Source organism: Cervus elaphus, chromosome 14 (genome assembly GCF_910594005.1).
Source record: "Cervus elaphus chromosome 14, mCerEla1.1, whole genome shotgun sequence".
NCBI lineage: Eukaryota > Metazoa > Chordata > Mammalia > Artiodactyla > Cervidae > Cervus > Cervus elaphus.
Genome location: NC_057828.1, coordinates 45,192,355 through 45,215,013, shown reverse-complemented (window position 1 = coordinate 45,215,013; position 22,659 = coordinate 45,192,355). Strand labels below are relative to the sequence as shown.

At 46.9% G+C, this 22,659-nt stretch overlaps 1 protein-coding gene across 1 annotated transcript in view; it reads left to right on the top strand.

Moving 5' to 3' along the window:
• PEX14 (peroxisomal biogenesis factor 14) overlaps positions 1–22,659 on the top strand; it is a 141,422-nt gene that overhangs the window by 11,409 nt on the left and 107,354 nt on the right. The window contains exon 2 of the mRNA XM_043923183.1: positions 2,693–2,740. Coding sequence (XP_043779118.1) covers positions 2,693–2,740 — 48 coding nt within the window. The remainder of the gene's footprint in view (positions 1–2,692; positions 2,741–22,659) is intronic.

The following is a 22,659-nucleotide window of genomic DNA, read 5'->3' as shown; positions in this document are numbered from 1 at the left end:
GCAGATAACTTACATTATTATTTATGGGATAGCATTAAGGTTGTTGCTTAATAAAATGTGGTCTAAACAAAACTCGATTATTTTGATTAAGTAGAAGAACTCCAGTCCTTTTGGTATCTGTCCTTTTAGCTGACTCATCATAGGCAAGTTATTTAACCTCCCTTGCTTCAGTTTCCTCATCAGCAATACTTCCATACATTTATTGTGAGAATGAAATGAAGAAGGAGCTTAGTAAATGTTTGCACTTAATATTTACCAGATGGACTGAAGGAAGCCCTCAAGAAGGCAGTGAACTTTATATAATCTGTTCAGACCCAGTCCATCCTGCTCTTTGTTGCCCGTTCATTCATTCAGCAAATATCTGTGGAAGGTCTGTGGCTCAGCGGGTGAAGAATTTACCTGCAATGTAGGAGACACAGGAGAAGCGAGTTTGATCCCTGGGTTGGGAAGATCCCCTGGAGGAGGAAATGGCAACCTACTCCAGTATTCTTGCCTGGAGAATTCGATGGGCAGAGGAGCCTGGTGGGCTGCAGTCCAAAGGGTCACAAAAGAGAGTTGGACATGATTAAGCAAACTAGCATATAACCTGTGCCTGATACTGACCCAGGGCCCAGGGATACAGTGATGAGCAGACAGAGTTTCTGCCCACTTGGCGTGTATAATCCTGTGAGGACAAGACATCAGTCAGATATGACACACTTAAAATTGCAGTTTGGCTTAGTCCTTGAAGGAGAGGTATATGGTGTGAGTGTATATTCAGGAGATTTGAATATACAGATATTCTCCTGTCAGAGAAGGAATGCTTTCCCAAGAGTGACTTAGCTGGCATCTGAAGGATAAGTTAAGCCTTCAGAGAGAAGGGAAGGAACAGCTGGTGCAAAGGCCCCTTGACAGAGGAAGAAAAGGCGAGTGTGTGCGTTGTGAGCAGAGCTGGGGAATGTGGTGCCAGACCTGGTATGTAGTCAGAGGAGACGCATGGTGGCCAAACTGAGAAGGTTTTTCTGTATTAGAGTCGTTGTTTACTTGGGCAGGTGGGTGGATGAGATCAGATTATTGTTTTGAAGAGATAGTCTGCTTGCAGGGTGGAAACTGAATTAGAAGACAGAGCCAGCATGGATGTGAGTAAACTGATGAGAAGGCTATGGCAGTGGTCCAGGCAGGGGTTTTTGGAAGCTTGGACCTAAGTGACGTTAGAAGAAATGGAGCAAAGCGTATGGCCTTATCCCATGGATGTTTAGGAAGGCATTGGGGAAGACTTGATACGGTGTTTCCTCTGGCAGGTGAGGGGAGGCGCTGCCCAGGGTGGTCTTTTGGGTTCTAGTTTGCCTGTTTTGGTGGAAGGTTCACTTTCACCCAGACAGGGAAAGCAGAAGAGGTCATGTGTGGTGGAGGCCAAGGATTATGAATCTGCTGTGGGATTTGTTAAGTCCAGGAGAAGGCAGGAAGTTGTAGAACTCGAGAGGTGTGGGCTGGAGCCCTAAATGCATCAGCTTATATTTGCCTGGAGCTTTAGGAGGAAGCGAAGTCACGTTCAGGTTTCCAGTTATTTTCCATACTTTCTAATTTTATTCTGGCTGAACTTCTTGTCCTAGGGAAGAAGGGGCTCTTGAGAAGGACTTTGGATGAAGTGGTAGGGTCCTTCCAGCAGAGTCCTTGCCTCCCTGTGTGGGAGCAGCTGGGCATGAGGAATCTTTGGGAACCCTCTGTGGACTGGACTGTTTTCTCTCTCCACTTCCATCCTTTTCCCCAGAAGGCTTAGCGCTTGCCGTCTGAACCAGCTGGGAGGAGTTTGGAGGCTGGCTCCACAGATTAGCTCATTTGTCTGGATATTATCTGTGGATAATTGGGAATTGGTTTGAACATCAGTAACAGTAAACTAATCATGACTCTCTCAAGCTGCTTGTTTTCTTCTTTGGAGATTTGTAGATTTCTTCCTAGGTTGTCTGTCTCTGTCTCTCCCTTTCTCTGAACTGTGGCCATGTCAGCTAAGGGTTGAAGGTAAATTCGAGGGTGAGGGGAGAGATCCAGAGAAAGAAACTGACTAGGACCAGGCAAGTGGGCCACATGGTGCCTGGCTCTGGGTTGGTCTGTTTATCTGTCAGCTTGTTAACTAGCTTATTTTAAAAAACCCAACTTTCTTTTCTGCTGGGGATTGGTATCCTGGGCAACAGGTGGTGACAGGAACCGGTGTCCATAGTTTACTGCTTCCTTGGGTCCAAATAGATGCTGCGTGCAGGCAGCTGGGGCCCCCTTGTGGCTGAATCCGGTTCCCCACTTTCGCTCTGCTCACTGGTCAGCGTGGAGGGGGTGGTGGGCAGAGATGGCAAAAGGAAAGTTTGACTCTTACTTAGCACCTTTTGTGGACTTTGCTATTGCTGTGGGTTTCATGATGGTCCCCAGCCGCTGCTACTCAGCTGCTTGGGCCCTCTGAAGCCAAATTCAGCCTTCTTGAGTTGTTGTGACTGTGAACCTGACCCCAGAAGCCCTCTCTCCTTTTTCTCTAGCAAATTTGGGCTCCTTGAGCTACCTCTTACAAGGAACCCACCACAGACCTCTCTGCAGTATGGAAAACTGGCGAGAAGTGCCAGAAGTAGTTGTTGGTGTGTGTCGCTCCGGAATGGCACGCCTTTGGTTTTTTGATGTCCATTGGGTGGCACTGCAATCTTACTTTTGTTTTTATTTTTCTTTGCAGCCAAGCTCTGCTCCAGGAAGTGAAAATGTGGTGCCTCGAGAGCCACTGGTAAGAAGCCACGATACATAGTATGAGTCTCTATTAATTAAAATACATAGTATGATTCTCTATTAATTAAAACACTGAGTTTAAAGAAGCCTGATGATCCTATAGTCGTGCATCAGTAGTGCCCCCGAGTATAGGAGTGGAGGTGTTCTGTGGAGACCAAGCCCGTCAGCGACCTCTCGCTTCTGTCTGCTTTTCAGGAATGCAGAGGTTAGCGAGATTCCCTCTTAGTAAAGCCTGGTCTTTTCTGGAATGAAGAACACCCACCCCTGGTCTGGTGATGCACCATTTTATTTATTGTTAATCGGTGGGATGCTCGAAACCTATGGTGGCTGAGCTGAAGCGAGGTTGCTGGACCTGACCAAGGAGCTGAGCTGCTTGATTGTCTGAAATAGCCATTCTGTTCCTCAGAGTGAGGGCACTTCATGTGGCCTTTGAAGAACAGATAAGGGAGAGAGTTCTGTTTCTGCCTGGCCTGTAATTAGGTTTGTGATGCTCATTACCAACATTCTCTGCTTACATAATTGATAGGGAAGAGGCCTACTAAGTACTGAAGCTAATTTTCTTTACACAGTGCATTTGCCTTGGTGGTCTTAGCCCAAGTGCCTGCCCCATTTTCATTCTGTTTTGCATTTCAAGGCCTGCTGCAAATCCTCTTAGCTGAATATTAAGCCCTGTTCTGTACTGGAAATTCCCTGGCAGTCCAGTGGTTAAGACTCTGCACTCTCGTTGCTGGAGCCTGGGTTCAATCCCTGGTTGGGGAACTAAGATTCCACAGGCTGTGCGTCACAGGCCCGCCCTCCCCTCCCCCTGCAAAAAAAAGACTTGTTCTCCAGATAAGTTTGACAGAGGGGCCAGCTTTATGTTTAACTTTGCAGAGCTTTTTCTTTCCTTGAATAGTGATAGCAAGCTTAGGGATATACCACCAAGCTTTTGTTTCAGCAGGGTCTGTAGTTTTACCCGTTTTCCTTCCCTCTCCTTCTGGAGGTAGTGGGAGGGGATGACGTGAGGCCCTTAGCTGGTATGAACAAGTTTGAATTCCGGTCTGTGCTAAGACTTTCCAAGGCAGGAGGTGAGTTGGATCTGGCTGAGCTGGAGGAAGGCCCGGGTGATACCAGCCCTGCGGGTACTGGTGGAAGGAGTCACTGTTGTCCTGCATATCACCTGCTCTTCCCAAGTACGGCTCACTTCCCACCACCCCCCAGTGGCTTCATTTCTCTCTCTCGGTATTGCGTGGGCTCTTCCTCGTGGTCTCGGTGGTGTGAAAGCCAGAGGAGGCTTTGCTTGGCCAGTCCCTTAGGTTGGGAGCTTGTTTCCCGTGGGGCCTGCCTCAGTGCCCCTCAGACTGAAGTTGTGGTTGACTTTGGACTAAAGTTCAAATTGAACACTCTGGTCCTCTTCAGTCCTTCATTCCTCAGTCTCTTTTCACATTTTAATCTACTTATTTAACTATTGATCACCAGAAGAGCAGCTGGACCATCTTTTGGGCGTTAAACTTCTGGGTGTTCTTTCTAGCACGGAGCCCTGAGCAGTTGGTGGCATCGCTGACTTCCGGGTGCCTGGAACCCCATGGCGCCTTCGCTTTGCTCATGTTTCTGTGCACTGCTCTTTTCCTGCTGCACTCGGCATCTGCATGTTGGTTGCTTGTATTTTTATTTCTTTCTTTTCTGGGAGGCCCTGAGCAGTCTTCAAACCCTAGTAGCCGGCGATCGTCCAGAGTTCAGACTCATTCTCTCCAGGCCAACTCCACAATTACCTTATATTTAATTAATATTTTCTCCCCTCTTTACGTACTTGCTGCATAATTGCTCAGAGGAAAGAAAACACATAGCAGCAATTTATATATATATAAAAAAATAATAATTAAAAAAAAACCTGAAATAAACTCCCATCTCATTTGGGTTGATCCTATGAGTTGGGTAATTAGGGCCCTATTAAAAGGTAGACCCTTCCTCCTTCCCCCTTTTTTTTTTATTAATTTTTTTATATTAAACTCCCACAGTCTCTCAGTCATGCCCTTATTGCTTTTGGCCAGCCATTTGCAGCAGCCTGATTAAATGAGGGCACCAGCCGAGTTGTATGCTCTTGTGTGAGCTACTTCTGCCTCTTGGGAGAGGTAGCAGGAGGGTGCCAGGCAGAGAAGCCGCTGAGGGCTATCGGCGGCTTGTGTGGCTGGTCAGGAGGACAGGACGAGCTGCTGCGAACCGGTAGCAGGCTGGAGGGAGTCACAGGGTGCCAGAGAGGTGATGGGGCACCCACGCACAGAAAGTCCCCTGGTACTCAGCCCAAGGGCCTGTCTACACCCTCACCGCCACCCCCCAGGGAGGTTCCTCAGGTGGTATGTGTTAGCTGCCTCCTGGGTGCTCAGGAGCAACAGATGATTGGAGAATAAAGCTAAACCTTCTTCCTAAGTAATTTATATATCTTATTTGGGGAAGAAAATGCATTTGTTACATGCAAGACAATTAGCAAATGGCACAAGGTTGTATATAATTTTAGCAAACAGTACAAAATTGTATATAATTTGGTGCAGAATTGCCTGGCTGGGAGTATAAGAGAGCCTTCATTATTCAGAGAAGGAAGAGTTCTCTGGGGGTGGGGGGGTACTTAGGGATGGTTTTTGTGAAACTCGAGGCCAGGGCTGGAGGAATAGGGTAGTCCAGTGTTGGAGGGAACACTGTGCTCAGTTATTTTCGAATTTGTTTTTAACCAAGTGGAGTGCATATTTTCCACCAAATTCCTCAATGGAAGATGCCTGTTCTCTATACTAAAAAGGCTAAGCTTGGGATGCTGAAGGCAAATAATCTTGTTCTTTGTCTTCAGAACTAGATGAGCACTTTGGGGTAATTTTCCCCTTTATTAAAACAGAGGCTGTGCTGAGGAGTCAGCATAGTGCAGGTGACGTTGTTAGGTGGACGTGTTCAGGTGTCTGCACTGTTGCTTTGCTCTGTTTCTAGGAAAGGAGGACCTGGTTTTCATTTCTGTCCTCTCTGGACCCTAAAAGCTGGCTTGTGATTTTGAGTTGATAAGTAGGCACATTCGTGTCTGACTCTTGTGATCCTACGGACTGTAGCCCACCAGGCTCCTCTGTGCAAAGGATTTCCTAGGCAATAATACTGCAGTGGGTTGACATTTCCTCCTTCATGGGATCTTTCTGACCCAGGGATTGAACCCGAGGCTCCTGTGTTTCCTGCATTGGCAAGCAGATTCTTTACCACTGCGCCACCTGGGAAGCCCTGATAGGTGGTCTTGTGGTCTCTAATTGGCACACTTGTGTATATAGCCATCCCCTCATCTTGATTCTGGCCGCGTAGTGACGCTGCACATTACCTTCTCTAGCCCCTGCAGACCTCCTCCCCTCACTAAAGAACCAACCCAGCAACTCTGGCCATATTAGTGGGGTAATTGCTCTATAATGTCATGATGTCCTTGGGGTGGTGATTGGTGAACAGACTCCCCTTGATAAATTCTGTGAACTCCCCATTGAAATTCTCTGATTGTTAATGACAGAACTCTTTGCCAGAGTTAAAATGGCTGATTACTTTTTCTTTACACTTTGTTCACTGAGCTTTGCCTCCCAGGGCAAGCTCCAGAGTACTGACCTCTAGCTTCTCCCAGACCTGCTCAAAACCTGTAAATTTCCTGCAGACCTGGGTTTTCTCATCACCTGTGTGGGCACATGCTCAAGCCGTCGCAGAGGCTCTGGGCTGGTCTCCACACTGCTCTGCCAGGATCAAGTGCTCCTACCTAGTTGATAAACCTTTCAGAATGGCTGGATGATTGTCTGCATAGAGTTCCTCCCTTGCTTTGGTACAGAAACAGGGGTTAAGTAATCTTCTTAGAGTCTTTCCACTCACAGAAGTTGAGGGTCTCTGGAGCAGCTGTAAATATGGTTTCATTTACGTCTGCTCACTTTTTTCAGTACAGTTCCTCAGTGTTCAGCAGTACAGTTGCTTACGTACTTTATATAATGCTTATGGATCTGAGCTAAACTAGAATTTCAGCATTTTGCTCTTTGAAACCAACTTATTTCTAATTGGGTGAGTCTTCTGCCATCTTCTTTTCCTCTAACCTGTAGGTATAGGTTTTGTTTTTGTTTCTGTCCTTTTCCTGCATCCCTCTACCAAAATAACCTCAAACAGCAGCTAATGTTCCTTTATAAATGATGATGGTAATTCTACTTTATCACCTTCCCTGCTGCTGCTGCTAAGTCGCTTCAGTCGTGTCCAACTCTGTGCAACCCCATAAATGGCAGCCTGCCAGGCTCCTTCGTCCGTGGGATTTTCCAGGCAAGAGTACTGGAGCCGGGTGCCATTGCCTTCTCCTGTCACCTTCCCTGGGATTAATGTTTTTTGGTATGCTGAATTCTCCCTTTTTTTTTTTTTTTACCTTACATCCCCATGACTTAATTATTCTATAACTGGAATTTTGCTCCTTTTGATCGTTTTCACCCATTCCCCCCACCCTCCTCTGAGTTCTGTTTTTTAATTTTAATTTTTTAGGCTCCACATATCTGAAGTAGAGAAGTATCATGTCTCCTCAAGTTTCTCCCTGAGGCTAAGGCAGACTTGCCTGGGGTGGAGGGGTTGGGTGGGTGGTTCATGTGTTTGATCTCCACCCTTCTGGGGGAGCTCTTCTACCTCATACCTGGACACCTAAGATTTTCTCTTTGGTTTTTAAGTCAGTTAACCAGAGGCTGGCAAGCAAAAGGCTTTTAAGGGACTTCCCTGGTGGTACAGTTGTTAAAGACTGTGCTTCTAATACGGGGGCTGGGGGTTGGGGGGGAAGATTTGATCCCTTGTTGAGGAACTAAGATACCATATGCCGTGTGATGTGGCCAAAAAGTAAAATCTAAAAAAGGTCATTAATATCTTGATGAATTCAGGGAGCTCCTCTTTAGGAGAAGAGCTGTGGCCGGTCGCCTGTCTCCTGAAAACCTCTCACAGGTACCTCTGGCACAGTCTCCCCTGCATTTGTATCTTTTGTGGAGTACTTAGGTAAACTTGTTGGTGGACTTACTGTGAGGAGGTGATTCTCATGTTTTTTCCCCACCAAAACATTTCTGAAAGATGACATTCACATGCCCAGTGCGTTTCTTTGTGTATACTCATGTGCATAATATGTGTATGTGTGTATGCACATATAGAACTTATAATATGTATTTATTTTATAAAGTTCAAAGCACTTGGCAGAATAAAATTGATTTTAGCATTGTATTCATGAAAGTATTTTATAAGCATGGAGTAGTGACACTAGCCACTTAGATTTTAGGAAATTGTCATTTTTTCCAGGAAAGATAAATAAATATGTCAAATCTAAAGTATTAAGCATTATTATTTAAAGAGTCTGTAATGGTTGCTTTCTGTGAGTGTATCAGAGTTAGGTGTGCTCGGCTGAGCTGTGATTTCCATCTGTTTCCCACTCAGCGTCCACTTGGAGGCAGGTGACTGGGCATGATGATGTAGCTGATGGTGTAGCTGCTCCTGCTGCTGCTAAGTCGCTTCAGTCGTGTCCGACTCTGTGCGACCCCATAGACGGCAGCCCACTCCCTGGGATTCTCCAGGCAAGGGTACTGGAGTGGGTTGCCGTTGCCTTCTCCGTTGATGTTGTAGGGATAACCCTGCTGCTGCTGCTGCTGCTGTTGCTGAGTCGCTTCAGTCGTGTCCGACTGTACGCGACCCGATAGACGGCAGCCCACCAGGCTGCCCCGTCCCTGGGATTCTCCAGGCAAGAGTACTGGAGTGGGTTGCCATTACCTTCTCCGATGATGTTGTAGGGATAACCCTAAATCTGCTCTGTTTGTTTATTTGTAAAAAGTGAGCCATCTGCGTTTCGGTGCTTACTGTAACAAAGGCACAGGCGCCCCTCACAGCTGCTGTGAGAAACTTGGAACCTCAGTCAAATGTGAACACCCAGGGGGTGGGGCTTGTGGTACACCCCTGCATGTCGTGTGTCCTGACTCCAGATGTGGGGCCGGAGGTCCAGGCACTGCAGATTGGCAGAGAGGTTGGCTTTCCTCCTCCCCCACTCCCCCAAAACGTTGCTCTTTAACACTGACACCCCTTGTCAGGCGGGAGCCTGAGATTCCTGCCTGTCCTGTGGATTGGGGGAGGAAACTGGTGAGAGCCAAATGCTGAAATGGATGAACCTGAGAAAAGCCTCATTCTGTCTCTGGTGGCTTCTCTCTAATCTCTCGGCTACTTACTGATTTTGAAATTACTGACTCTTCCTGCTCCGTCCTTCCTATTACAGGCTGAGGAGTTTCATTGAATAGACCAGGCGGTGCCCTTTAAGTTCTTTCCTCCTTCAGGTAAAATGAAGAGGTGTTTTTTTTTGGTTTTTTTTTTTCAGTTTTAAGGTATCCTTTTACAAATAATTATTAGATGAGTCGAAACTCTTAGAAGTAATAATTAGAGAAATGGAATTTGAAATTGGTGTTCAGCTTTGTTTATATTTTGGGTTCCTGCTTTCGTGGTAATACTTTTTATTTGCTGTAGTTCCGGTAATCAGAGGCCCAGCTTTTGGATAACTGAGCAGTGTCCTCCTTCTGGAGACGTGGGAACTGGCAAGCTGAGTGCACAAGTGCCTTTTTTCAGAGCCACAGTGATGGGGGAATTGGGTTTTTAATCTTGTCACTGGCCTCATTCTTTGAAAAAGTGAAAGTCGCTCAGTCGTGTCCGACTCTTTGTGACCCTATGTAGTGTAGCCCGCCAGACTCTTCTGTCCATGGAATTCTCCAGGCCAGAATACTGGAGTGGGTAGCTGTTCCCTTCTCCAGGGGATCTTCCCAACCCAGGTATCGAACCCAGGTAGCCCGCATGGCAGGCGGATTCTTCACCATCTGAGCCACCAGGGAAGCCTCCCTTTCCTCTTGGAAACGTGGTCTCAGAAGTTCCTACCCAGGCGTTGCTGGGTGTGGGGTGTCTAGAGCTCTTATTTGGGCAGGCTGACCTGAAACTGTTTTTTTGTTTAAAATAAGTCAGTATCTCATTTAATTATTTTTGGCTGCACCGGGTCTTCGTTGCTGCACAGAGGTTTTCTCTAGTTGCAGCCAGCAGTGGCTGCTCTTTGTTGTGATGCATGGGCTTCTCATTGCGGTGGCTTCTCTAGTTGTGGCTTAAGGGCTGTAGGACTTGGACTCAGTAACTCTGGCTCACCAGCTTAGTTGCCCTTTGGCTGGCATGTGAGATCTTAGTTCCCAAATCAGGTATCGAACCCGTGTCCACTGTAATGGCAGGCAGATTCTTAACCACTGGACCACCAGGGAAGTCCCTTAAAATCAGTCATTATCTTATGTGAAAGAATTTTCATGCAAAAGCTGCTTTTACAGTGTGGCCTAAAGGGTGGTGTTCTGTGTGACAAACCTAGCAAATCCCCCACAAACCTCCAGTTTGTGAAACACCGGATGTCATGCTTCGGGCAGCCATGTGCCCTGCGCTCTCCAGGATAATTTCAATTTAAAATACTCTAGCCCCTTGTCAAACCATGCAGACCAATTTGGGTTTGAAGAATCCGCTCTCATAGTTAACCCCACTCTGCGCTGAGAAGCCGCGGGAAGATAAAGTGGTGCTCAGGAGAAGGACGTGCTCGCAGCCCTCCCTCCTTCCCTCCCAGCTCTCCTTTCTTTTATGGTTTGTAGTTATAACCAAGATTTATGCCTGTTGCTCCACAAATCTTCTCCCTGCCATTATGAGTTTGTCTGCGCAGTCTAGAGATGGGCCGACGCTGAGTGATGCTCGAGGTAAATCTGCAAGGGGCGCTCCCTGACACTGAGTCAGCCAGGAGCCGACTCCTGGCCCCCATGGACGGGGCGTCCTGACAGATAGCCCCATCGGGAAGAAGACGTGCTGCCACTTTTGTGACCTCTTGCCTTTGGTGACCTTGGTGGCACTGTTCTCCTGCTTGTGTTCACAGAGTCTACAGGTGCCGAGAGGCCTTTCTCTGTGTCCACTCTGGTCCAGTCCGGCCACAGCAGAGCATCTGTACAGGCAGAGCTGCCTTTTCCAGCTTGGAGGGGAGGAGCTGCTGATAGAATCCAGCACACAGGTTAATGAGCATACATGTGTGAGTGCCCAGTCACTAAGTCATGTCTGACTCTTTGCAACCCCATGGACTGTGGCCTTCTAGGCTCCTCTGTCCATTGGATTCTCTAGACAAGAATACTGGAGTAGGTTGCCATTTCCTTCTCCGTAGGATCTTCCCAACCCAGGGGTCAAACCTGCCTTTCCCGCACTTGTAGATGGATTCTTTACCACTGGGCCACCTGGGAGGCCCTGATCATACGTAGACATGGTTTAGCTTTTCCATTTTTAGCTGAAAATGGGTTTACTAGACATCTTTTTCCCCCTTTGCTCATACTTTCTATTTGCTGTATCCTTTTGTGTATACCTTTGACTCATTTCAAATCTCTTGTGAAATGAAGTGGCGGCACCAGTAAATACATATTTTAAGAAAAGTGTCAAGAGCTTGCATTAGACACCGACTAACTGTCATGGGGCTGGGAAGCTATGCACCAGGCCTGGGCCCTCTAGCCCATCGCTGCCTGGTTACCCCCACACCCACGCCCCTTCTGCAGACCAGGAGGGAACCAGCTTGTCTTCAACCTGTGTGCCAGTTGATTTTTTAACGAATTAGGCCATTTTGTTAAATATCCTGTGAACAGGTGAAGTATAATGTGAACAGAAGGATCAACAAGTATGGTGTGTTTTGTAAATATAGATGTAAAAAGAGGATTCTGTGAAAACTAAGCTGAATGTTTTGTTAAATGCAAATTGCTAAAAAGGTTACTGTCCTTTTAGGTGTGAGTGGGGAAGATCCTAAAAATCTAGACGCATTCTGTACTTAAGTTTGCTTTGCTAATGTCTTTTAAAAGCTTGCTTTGCTGTAGAAGTTGTGAAGGGTGTGTTACGGGTGAAGTTTATGCAAGAAAGACGTCTGGGAACTTCAGTCTGTGGGCCCACACTCAAAGAAAAGCTCTTGGCTTCACATCAAAAAATTAGCAAATGACTGTACATTTGTTTATAGGTTTTAAGTTCATGTGAAATGTTGAAGGTATGTAGATAGACTCCATTTTTAACAATTCCCTGCTTTAACTGATTTTTCGATTAACTAACCCATTACTAGCTCTGATCACCGAGGCCAGAAGGCTGCTCTGTGATGTGCTGGCCTCTGTGCTGGTGTCTTTGTTTTCATTATCTTGTTTCATCGTAACAAACTGGTGAAGATCCCTCTTCCTCCAGCCCAGGTTCCCATAGCTAGTCAGCAGCAGGACTGGGGTGTAAACCCCAAGGTCTTGAGCAGGCTGGGGGAGCAGGCGGGCAGTGTGCCCACCTCGCGAGGCACAGAGGTGTGGGAGACTTTGGCTTTAGGCTTTTTCAGGCTTTATTTTTTAGGCTTTGGCTTGTTCAGGTGCTGCCTGGTGAGTCTCTGCTTCTCTGAAGCTGCTGCCTTCATGCACTGTCATTGGTTGGAGTCTTTTGTGCGCACCTTAGCTGTTGAAAAGGCACCTATTAATTTATCACAGGTGATGTGGGCCTCCTTGTGCTTGGAGGAGGCGTCTGCACCCATGTACCTCACTAATGACGGGTTGCGGGATGGAGGCGAGATAATAGGATCTTTTCATCTTCTGTCTGTCGAGCAAGGTGCTGTGTCCCTGGTAGCTCCTAGGGGGCAGCAGCTGCTTGTTGTTCCCTCTCCTGCTGGCCGAGGGGAGGGTCCACAACTGAGTGCTTTGCTTTCCACGCCGTAGAAGTCAAGAAACTACAGACTTTGGGATCTTCCTCTCTGGCTTTCCCTGCCCCTCAGGTAAATCCTTTATCTGTGTCTCCATCAACTGTCACAAGTCCTTCACTGTCAGAGTTAAGACAGCAAAGGTCACTTGCTTTGAAGATGAGAGACTAGAGACGTCTTCAGGAGAGTGAAATCTTTCTGTCCCATCTTACTTGTTGCCGTTGATAACCGGCTCCAGTGCTGTTTGGATGTTTTGAAACTCCCCCCGTGAACGTGGGTCTTTATTCTGTCGGGAGCACTGCTCTCATGTGGTTGATTATCTCTTCTGCCTGTCAGCACATCCCTTCACTTCCCCCAGCCCCCACCCCCACCCCAAGCCGGGCTGACAGAGGTTTCTCTTCCATTCTCAATGACTCATTGCATAAGTACATTAAAGAGGAAACTTCGGATTTGTCAATCCTTTTAGACTTTGGGGCCCACGATCCATATGGCCAACTTGTGCCTTGTTGAAGTGAGTGACTGACTCCCCCATGCAGAAGCCCCAGCTCTCAGATCTTCTTCCAGCTGTGTGGCTGAAGCAAGTGACGGAAGGGGAAGGTTAGGTTGCAGTCAAAACCGGATGGTTGCAGTATACACGGAGAAGCAAATTGGCCGCGCCAGTTCAGCCCTGTGAGGTTTATTTAGGATTAGCTAAGAATTCTCAGTCCTGACTCCACTGTGGGAGGAGCAGGTGACCGCCCACTCCCGGGCTCTGCCTTCTTGCGGGCGTTCATCCGAGGAATCTGAGGACCCTGGCGCGCTGGGGACCAATGGGAGCTTCCTTGCTGGCTACGAGTGGCTTTCCTCAGAGACACAGCAGGCCTCCTAACCTCACCTCTCCAGCTCACTCTCTGTTCTCTCTGAAAAATGGCAGTTAATAGAATCTGCTAATGAGCAGAAGAAGTAACTAGAAATAGTGGCAGATCATTCAACAGTGGAATGGTTTATAACTTCTGTTTATCAAATGATTATTAGTATCATTATTGTTATTTCTGTTGGATTTTCGAGGAATTCAGCCTGGGCTCCAGAGCCCCATCTAGAAGACACTTTATTTCTTCCTTTCTCATGTCTAGAAATAACTTTATTCCAGTGAAATCCAGGTCTGTGGTTCCCCCGCCCAGCTCCTCCCAGCTGTATTTCTCCTCTGCCTTTCCGCTCAGCTTCCATTACTCAGCGGGCTGCGGCAGGTGGGGTATCCCCGGCTGACCAGACTGGCAGAGCTAATGCCGGCTGGAGGCACGCTGCAGTGTTTGTTTTCGCAGTTCCTGGATTTGGTTTAATGTACAATTGATTTTTTTAATGTATTTAATCATTTTTTTCTTACCTCATAAGGATTAACCTGCACAAACCTCATTTTATCCTAAGTGTGGCTTTGGGAGGAAGGGAGAAGAAAATTGAGTTTCTCCAGCTTATTTTATTCTTTCACTTTTTATTTTCTGAATGGCTTTTCCTGCCGAAGCAGCTCAGTAAAATACAATGTATTTTAGTGGCCATTACTTACTCATTACTAACTGGTCTCTCCTGCTTCCCTTTGTCTGTGGACTAAATACAGGGGGCCTAACGATAATTGGTAGCTCCGTCACAGACTCACCAATTATAGCTCAACAGGGAGAGCAGCCCAGTGATGGTTTGTGGTTGGCACTGGCTGCCCACCTAGCACTCTTGAGTTCTCGTTCTGCATCTGTCCCGAGTCGGGCTCGACTTGGATGGGTCCTCTCCTAATTTCTTACCTTGGCTTCCCTAATTTCATCCCACAGTCTTCCCAATTTACACATTTCAACCTCATCTCATCCCTGCGTGTGGTTTTCACGTCCATGTTATTCTTTCTTAGTTCCTGCCCCTTTGTCATGTCTATAAAGTATCACTGTGGAGAGATTCCGTTTCTGTTTTCTGTGTGGTTCCCTGATGTCTAGGATGGTTAGGTGGTAAGCTGCAGATAAAAGATTATCTCGAAACCGGTGGTTTTCTGTACAGTTTCGTCTGCTGAGTCCAAGTGAAGGCACGTCTTTGTGGTGCCCAGTTTAGCCCTCTTTGAGCATTTATCTGGTTTGTATTCCAGCTTATCCACTTGGCTCTGGCACAGGACGGGGAAAAGTTGAGTCTCACTGTTAGGCTGCCAAGCTCTTGTGTCAGGCTGCTTGGTGCTGAAGTAGCAGAGGAGCCCCTGTGATGCATGGCCGTATTTCCAAGCAGAAGACAGTGTTTGTTTGTTTGTTTCTTGGAGGTTTGACACCTAGGCCCCTTGCTGAACCCTGCCTGTCTGGGGTGGGCATATATCCTTACCCCTCAGCTCCCAGCAGAAGTAGGCACTGCACACACGTTTGTGGAGTGTGTGTGTGTGTCCTCACTTACGTAGGTGGTGGTGATGAGCCACGGGGCTGGGGTGCACAGTTGCTGCCTGCCAGGACTCGGGGGTGCAGCGTGGCCACCAGCACACATACACAGATGTTTAGTGTACCACCACCATGCAGGCAACATAAAGAGGGCATTTTATGAAAGGGATCATCAGAGGAAACATTATAGCTGAGACCTTTATAGCCTTTCCATTATTATGGTTTAAATCTTGACAGTCTTTATTCGCAGTGACACTGGGACCAGCAGAGACAGTGCTCACTCCCACCTCCCCGTGTGCACTCCCCACATCCTGCTCTGAAGCAGTGATAGGCATCGTTAAGTGTGCAGGCAGCAGCGCTGCTTTGTAGTTTGTCTAGAAACAGCTCCTTTTGACTCAGAAGTTGGAAACCAGATGACTCACCATTCTATTTGTTTTATTGCAACTGTCATTTCATAAAATGCCCTGAAACCTTTAAATGCCAAAGTAAGGTCTTTGTCTTCCTTTTCTATTTTGTTACCTCTCCTGTTATCTCTGATCTTTTCTTTCATGTCTCTCTTTTCTGCTTCCCTTTCATGATTATTTTCCCTTTCATTTCTCTCTCTTTCTCCCTCTTTCTCTCCTGAACCATCCCCCCGCCCCCGGCTCCACCGCCTTTGTAGTTGAAGTGGTCTCTGTTAACATCATGACTTCTCTTCAGGTTTACTGATTTAGAGTCTCCACCCCCCTAGTTTATGTGTGTGGTTTAGAAATGGAAACATACATTGAAGTTTATAAAGCACTTGGCCTCAGCTCTTGAAGCTAAGTGCCACGTCAAATCATAACAGTAGCTCACTTTTTGTGATCCTGCCTTTTGCAAACTTGTGGGTCTCCCCCACAGGGCCATTTCCTCCCTTGAGTGGGTACCAGGCTCAGAGTGTGACTGAGATCTCCAGGCTTTCCTAGGACAGCCGGTAGGGTTCCTATATCAGGATATTGATTGCAGGGAGAGGGGCCTTGATCTGATTAACCATTTTCTCTCCTGAGATGGTATTTACCTGGAATTCCTGAAGTAGAGAGCATCTGCTCATTCTCATGGCTGAGGTGGGGTGTCAGGATCTAAATTTTTAAGGACTTGAGCTCTCCAACCAGGACTTGGATCTTTCTCCCGGCAGTTTCTCACATTGTGGCACTTGATTGAGTCACCTGATGGATGACAGGAGCGTCACTGGGTGTTCAACACCTGGCCAGGGAAACAGGGACCCTCCATGGATCTACCCAAAGGAAGGCAGACAGATTGTGGAATTTTAATGAAGGGGGGTGGGTCCCAGATGTTCATCTGCTTTGGAGCATAACTGAATCCCAGCATTTACTTCAGGAATGTTTGTGGGAATCCTGCACTGGTGTCAGTGGTTATATTCCACATTTATCAAACTCATAAATCCTACCAAACTAATTTTAAAAGTTTAATTTGCACTGTGGGTGGATTCTTTACCAACTGAGCTATCAGGGAAGCCCAGTTTTAAAAGTAGCTAATTATAATGAAAAAGAACAACAACTTCAAATGCACAGGAACCTCTCTTAAATGTTCCTTGTTTTTCTTTCTTCTTCTTCTTCTTTTAATGCCTTTGGTCTGTTTTGGCCTTCAAAGTGAGCCGTCCTCTGAATTCTGTTGTGAGAAAACTTTCCTACATATCTCCAAGGAAGGAGAATATTTTCCATGCTGTGAATGGGGGAAGATATGGTATTGTTACAGTATTTAATAGATTGATGGCTGTGAGCTTCAAGCATGAATTCTGCCTGTCTGCTGGGCAGCACTCAACATAGAATGCTGTGTTTTAACCCACTTGGCTCAATGTCTGTTTCTGACACAACTGCTTTTCATGCTGCTGGAAAACAGAAAACCACAGGCTGTTAACTCAATACTCTTCCCTTCTGGGGCTAGGGTGGGAGCAGGGCGGGGGCACGAGGGGGTTCAAATCAAGTTACTCCCCAGTGGATAGACACATTCCCTCCTTCCAGCTGACAGTTTGGACAAGGATTCTAGAGTTCCTGGCCACTTGAATTAAACCTCAGTGAGGGGTGCCCTGTGGCCCGCTTCTGACCTGGGCATTTACTCCTTGGACTGGGAGCAGCCTGCCAGGTGTCTCTTCCAGGCTCCCTCTGGATTCCCTACCTACTGCTGTCTTCTCCCTTCCTGGGCAGAGCCCTTTTGAGAGGAGCAGAAGGATCATTTAGTGCTCGTGGCCTGCTCATTCCTTGGCTTCTCTGCTGAGCTGTCCAGCAGGGGTGCCAATTCTTCCATTTAGCTGACTATTATATAGCCCTTAAAAGGGAAGGGTTTATTTTAGCTGGCTGCTATATTGATTGCTATAGGGACGTTTCTATTTTCACTGGCTGCTATATTGACTGGGAAAAGGAAAGGGGCCGTATTGCCGGGAGCTGTCATATTGACTGTTACAGAAAAGATCTGTATTTAAGCAGTACCAGTGCACTGGGATCTCCCAGGCAGGATATTAATGCTAATTCATCCGCTCACCCCCTGCTGTGAGTGTTATTTGTTTAAATCTGTAGATTCCCACAGCGCGTTTATATCCTCACTAGAGTGAGCTTCGCTCCCTGTAATTATTTAACATTATATGCTGATATAAATTGTAACAGTTAAAGAATGGTAATGAGTAGCCAAAAAAGAGAAGAAGAAGAAAAAAGAAAAGAAACAGAAAAAAAAGAAAATATAGTAAAAACCTATATAATGTGTACATGTTATTTTTGTTGTATGCGTGCATGTGTGTGTGTGTGTGTATGACATTCGAAATGGCAGAGTCAGATTCTAAGGCAGCAGTGAGCTACGTCTGCCATCCTTTCTCCCATTCCAGGGTGATTTGTCCAATGTTGCTGCATCCACATATTGTGTATCTGTGTCCATACACATGTGCACACGTGCTCACGTCACCCACCAGAAAGAGACTGTACTGACGTGTGCTCATACCATCTACGTGTGTGTTCATGCAGCAGCAAGAAATTTCTCCATTAGCACCTCAGCTTCCTGATGACTAGCTGATGTTTCCTTGAGCTTCCATGTCGGTGCAGGAGCTCCGGGCTCGAGACCCATACCCTGGGGCGCGCTCAGTTGGGATTGAACTCATAGGCCATTGGGTGTCACTGTCGCTCTATTGTCTATCGTCGAAAGAGGGCTGTTAGGCTGGGGAAACTGGATTTCAAAAGAAAGTTGTTTTTTTGCCCAAGTGGAGGGTTGTTTGTTTGTTTGAGATGTTTTGCATTTTGAGACCCACACCTCCCTTCCCTTGCCTCTTTAAAAATAACTGTTTTGTTGGCTGTTTCCACCATGGTAAGCTGGGCATTTTGATTTTGTTCTTGAAAATTGTGTGCTATGTTTGAATATCACCTGGAGTACCCCAGAGGAGGACTTCCATGAGCAGAAAAGTTCCACGTTTAAAAGAAACCAAGAGGCAGCTCCACAGCATTCTGGAAACCCACTTAATGAGGAGTGAGGCCCTGGGCAAGAGGGAGGACGGGAAGGGAAGTCTCCTTGCCCATCCTAAATGTGCCCTGCACCTGCAGTTCCCCGGCGGCCCGTGCTGGCTGCGTGGAGGTGGGAAGATGATGGTGAGTGAGGCGGTGGTGAGGCGCAGGCGCGTCTTCCAGCCGGCTGCTCCCGCAGCGTGGAGCCGTGCCAGGCTTCACCACAATTCATACTGTGTCAGTTTAATAAATGCACTACTTAAATTATGAAATTACAAAAGAAAAAAGAGAATGCACTTATTCAGACTCTTAATACATTAAAAATAAGGCATTAAAACTCTGACTTTTTTTTTTCCTTCCAGAATCAATAATGAACAGGAAGGGTTGTAGACATTAACAGTCACGGACATTCAAACTCTTATACATAAATTATCTTAGAAAAATGCACATAAGACTTGAATAATGTAAATACATTAATGCATTTAATAATTTAAACATTAAAGCTCAAGCAGGAATTTGAGGCAGAGGCTGTTCTGAGGTAAGGGATTGGTCCTGGAGCGAGTGTGTCCTAGGATCGATGGGTGATTTCCCCTTGAGACACCCTGGAAAGAGAGTGCCTGGCTGGCTGGTGTGAGCTCCCGTGCCAAGAATCCCTGGACATTCCTGAACTCTGCTACCTGCCAGCCCCTTATTTTTGCATATTCTGACCTTCGTCCTTGATTCGGCGTTCTCTGTAGTCCTGTACTTCTAATTGTTTATTAGAAAATTAAATGCTACCACTTCAAAGAACAGTGAACTTTGAGAAGGTCTTGGTTGGAAAACCAAACTAAATTAAAAAAATCCTTCACCAGCAGGCTCTGACTGCCTGTGATTCAGAAACACGGAAGTGGTTGGCTCCTCACAGCCAGTCGTGCTCTCAGCCTGGAGCTCCTCTCCAGCACTGAGGGCTCTGGATCCAGGCTGCGAAGTGATCGGAGACGGACCTAGTGGGAAAGCAGAGATGATGGAGTATGTTAACCTGTGGGTGCTGGGCATCACGGTGGCAGGTTGCCATGCCAGGAAGCAAGACAGGTGCCATGGAGTCAGACTCCAAGGGCAGGGGTCGTGCCTCGCTTTAATCTGAGGGTTTAACCATTGGATGGACTGATGTTACTGTTTTTCCCCCCTTGCTTACAAAATCGTGTTTGCAATGGCAGAATGTCACTGGAACACTAGAGCCCCCTTTTCTGGCAGAGTGCAGAAATGGTTGAATTCGTTTTTGACACCTACCCTATAATGTGCTCTGGCAAGAACGAAGCGGCTAGGACAGCGTGACTAGGTTTCATTGGTCAGCCCCAACGCTGTTCTCCAGTAGTTTCTTAGCTTCATTTTATAGCCCAGATCATGTGTGAGAAACTAGGAAAACCTCAGACCCTATGTTACTAGGTACATAGTCCAAGACCTTTTACCCTACCAGTAGGAGTTGTGTTAAGTACGTGCACACTCAGTCGTGTCCAACTCTTTGCGACCCCATGGACTGTAGCCTGCCAGGCTCCTCTGTCCATGGAATTTTCCAGGTTAAGAATACTGGAGTAGGTTGCCATTTCCTCCTTCAGGGGATTTTCCTGACCCAGGGGTCGAACCCAAGTCTCTTGCTTCTCCTGCCTTGGCAAGCCGATTCTTTACCACTGCACCATTGATGCCACTTTTAGGAGAGAGATGTTTGGTCGGTAAAGCAAATGTTGCCCCACTGGGTTTGTTGGGGGCCCAGGGGACCCTTGAGACATCAGGGTATCAGGTGGTAGAGACTGAACCAAACCTGTTTTTATTATTGCCAAATGCATTGGCATCTTCTCAGATCTGGCTCTCAAATCTCCTAGCTGCAACTTTACATGGGGTTGCCTTGATTTGACTGAGGCCTGGTCTGTTCTGGTATCTTGGCTTTTGTTTGCTACTATTTCCCGTCTTTGTTGCAGCCAAGGGCAGCCTGCTTTCCAGCGAGCATGGTTATGAGCCAGCTTTTAGCCACTTTCAGGAGAGCAGCTCTAGACTGTCCTGGCACGTGCAGCAGCTACAAACAGTGTGGGGTCGTGCTGCCCAGAGCAGCCAGAAGGAGAGCCAGTTCTTTAAATACTACTCACTGGGTAGTGTCTCCTCCTTAGAGAGGAGTAGTATCAAGGATCCGCGAGGAGCGCCTGGGAACTTGAGGTCGGTACATCGTCCTTGGAATGTGTTCAAATTCTTCTCCAGACCTTGTGTGCAGTATCCTGAACGTCACGCCCCTTCTCCACCTGTTTAGCTTTAAAGAGGCACGGGTTTTCTTACCAGTCTTATTTCAGCTTTGGGATGCATGTCAATTCCAGGCCTGTTGTGTTGTGTTCTTTTCCAGAGTTTTCCAAGCCCAGGCTGTTTTCTCTGTTGCTTGTCCAGCCTTGAACAATGGCAGCTGCCTGCACCCCGTGCTCTTCATCCCGGCAGAGGGAAGAGGGTGAAACCAGGGGAGCACTCTAGCTAGGAAACTCTCATTCTCTTTGGATTTTGTTGGTCACACCCAGGAAAGCTTCCTTCTCTTCCCTTCCATTCCATGAGATGTTTTATGGTCTTCACTGCAGAATAGGCTTGTGCCCGATTGGGATCGTCCATGGAGGCGGGATGCAGGGGTTGGTGGGGGCAACTTCACGTTCCCTTTGGGGTGCAGGGTGCTGGTGGCCATCATGCAGAGAGAGCAGAGAGCGCCGCTCAGGGGTCAGGTCACCCCTGTGATATATCCCTTATGCAGATTTCCTTTTGAAGAGAGAGGAGTCAGGTTCATTAATTAAAGGAGCCTGGCTCGAGCGCCCTGTAATTATAGGTGCTAGAAATCTGAATTTTAAAAGGTCTGTGCAGCTGCATTTTGAAAAATGTAGGGAGGCACCGAGAAGTACAGGTTGTGGGCAAGAATGTGGCTGAACCAGATTTGGGAGGTTCAGGTTTTGGCAGAATTCCCCTTCAAATTCATATTTATTCTTCCTATCTTTCTTTTTTTTTTTAATGGGAAGCTGAAGCTCTGATTTTTTTTTTTAAATGAAGGTTACACCCTGTGACAGAGAGACTGGTCTTATCAGAGCATGGAAAGCAGAAAGGAGTTGCCATAAACTAGAAGGTGCTTTGTTTTGAAGGAAGCAGGGGATATCTTTGGGCTCTAGGGGTGCCGTCTTTGAAAAAGTTATTTCTTCTTGAAGTGAGTGAGGGGAACAAGGAGCAGAAGGTTAATTTAGATGCAATCTAGGGAGATAAAGTCCTGGGCATGTATGGGACTCCGGAATCTTAGCACCCGTTTCTCTTCCCCAGAACAGTATCTCCTCCTGTCGTAAATCCGCTTTCGGTAATGAACCCAGAGGTACAGACAGAAAATGGTAGACCTTTATGGGAAGTCCTGACCGGTCCCTTCTGTTTCGCATTTCCTCAGTTGTCGGTATCTTGATCATTTGCTTTGGGTGCTTTCTGTCTCTCCCTTTTCTTTTCTCTTTTCCTATTTGATTTATAAGGTCTCATTTTACTTCTTGTCGAAAACCTTTATTTTGGTCTGTGACTATTTGCGTCTCTGTTAAATTAACCATGGCTCATTTGGGATGTGAACGGAAGTTTCCCAGGTGACTCAGTGGTAAAGAATCTGCCTGCAGTGCAGGACGCGGGTTCAATTCCTGGGTCGGGAAGATACCTTGGAGGAAGAAATGGTAATCCACTCCAGTGTTCTTGCCTGGAGAATCCCACGGACAGAGGAGCCTGGTGGGCTGCAGTCCATGGTGGTTGCAAAGAGTCGGTTGTGATGGAAGTGACTGAGGACGCAGACACACATGCACTTGGGCTGCGGGTGGGAGTGGAGAGAGTTAAGCTGAGTAGGGGTTCCCTCTTTGCCTCCCCCAGGAAGGAAAGAAGGGACTCATGGTGAGTGGGGGCTCGCTAGAGACTTGGGTGCCCAAATACTTGGTCGGAAGCAAACCTGCAGCTGCCACCAGCCTCCTTTCTCCCTGTTGGCTTTGTCTCCTTGGAGGGTATTGCAGGCATCCTCCCCATTTCACAGCTTGAGCCCTCTGCCCCTCCTCAGGGGTTTGCAAGGGGCTGAAAAAAATTACTTTGTACGATATATATATTTGAAAGATACTCCTCTGTAGTCTTTTCTTCCATTCTTGCATGTGTGTATGTTGGGAAATCTACTGCTTGTGAACCCATAAACTGTGGAGTAGAACAGAAGTCTCAAAGACTGTCACTTGGTGCATTTACAATATGCAAATTGCAATTCCAATTAGATTGAAACCTCTATTTAGCAGAGTGGTTTTGTGAAATAAATAACTTTTGAAGAAGGCCTACTATATATAATAAATACATATTTTTCCCTTCA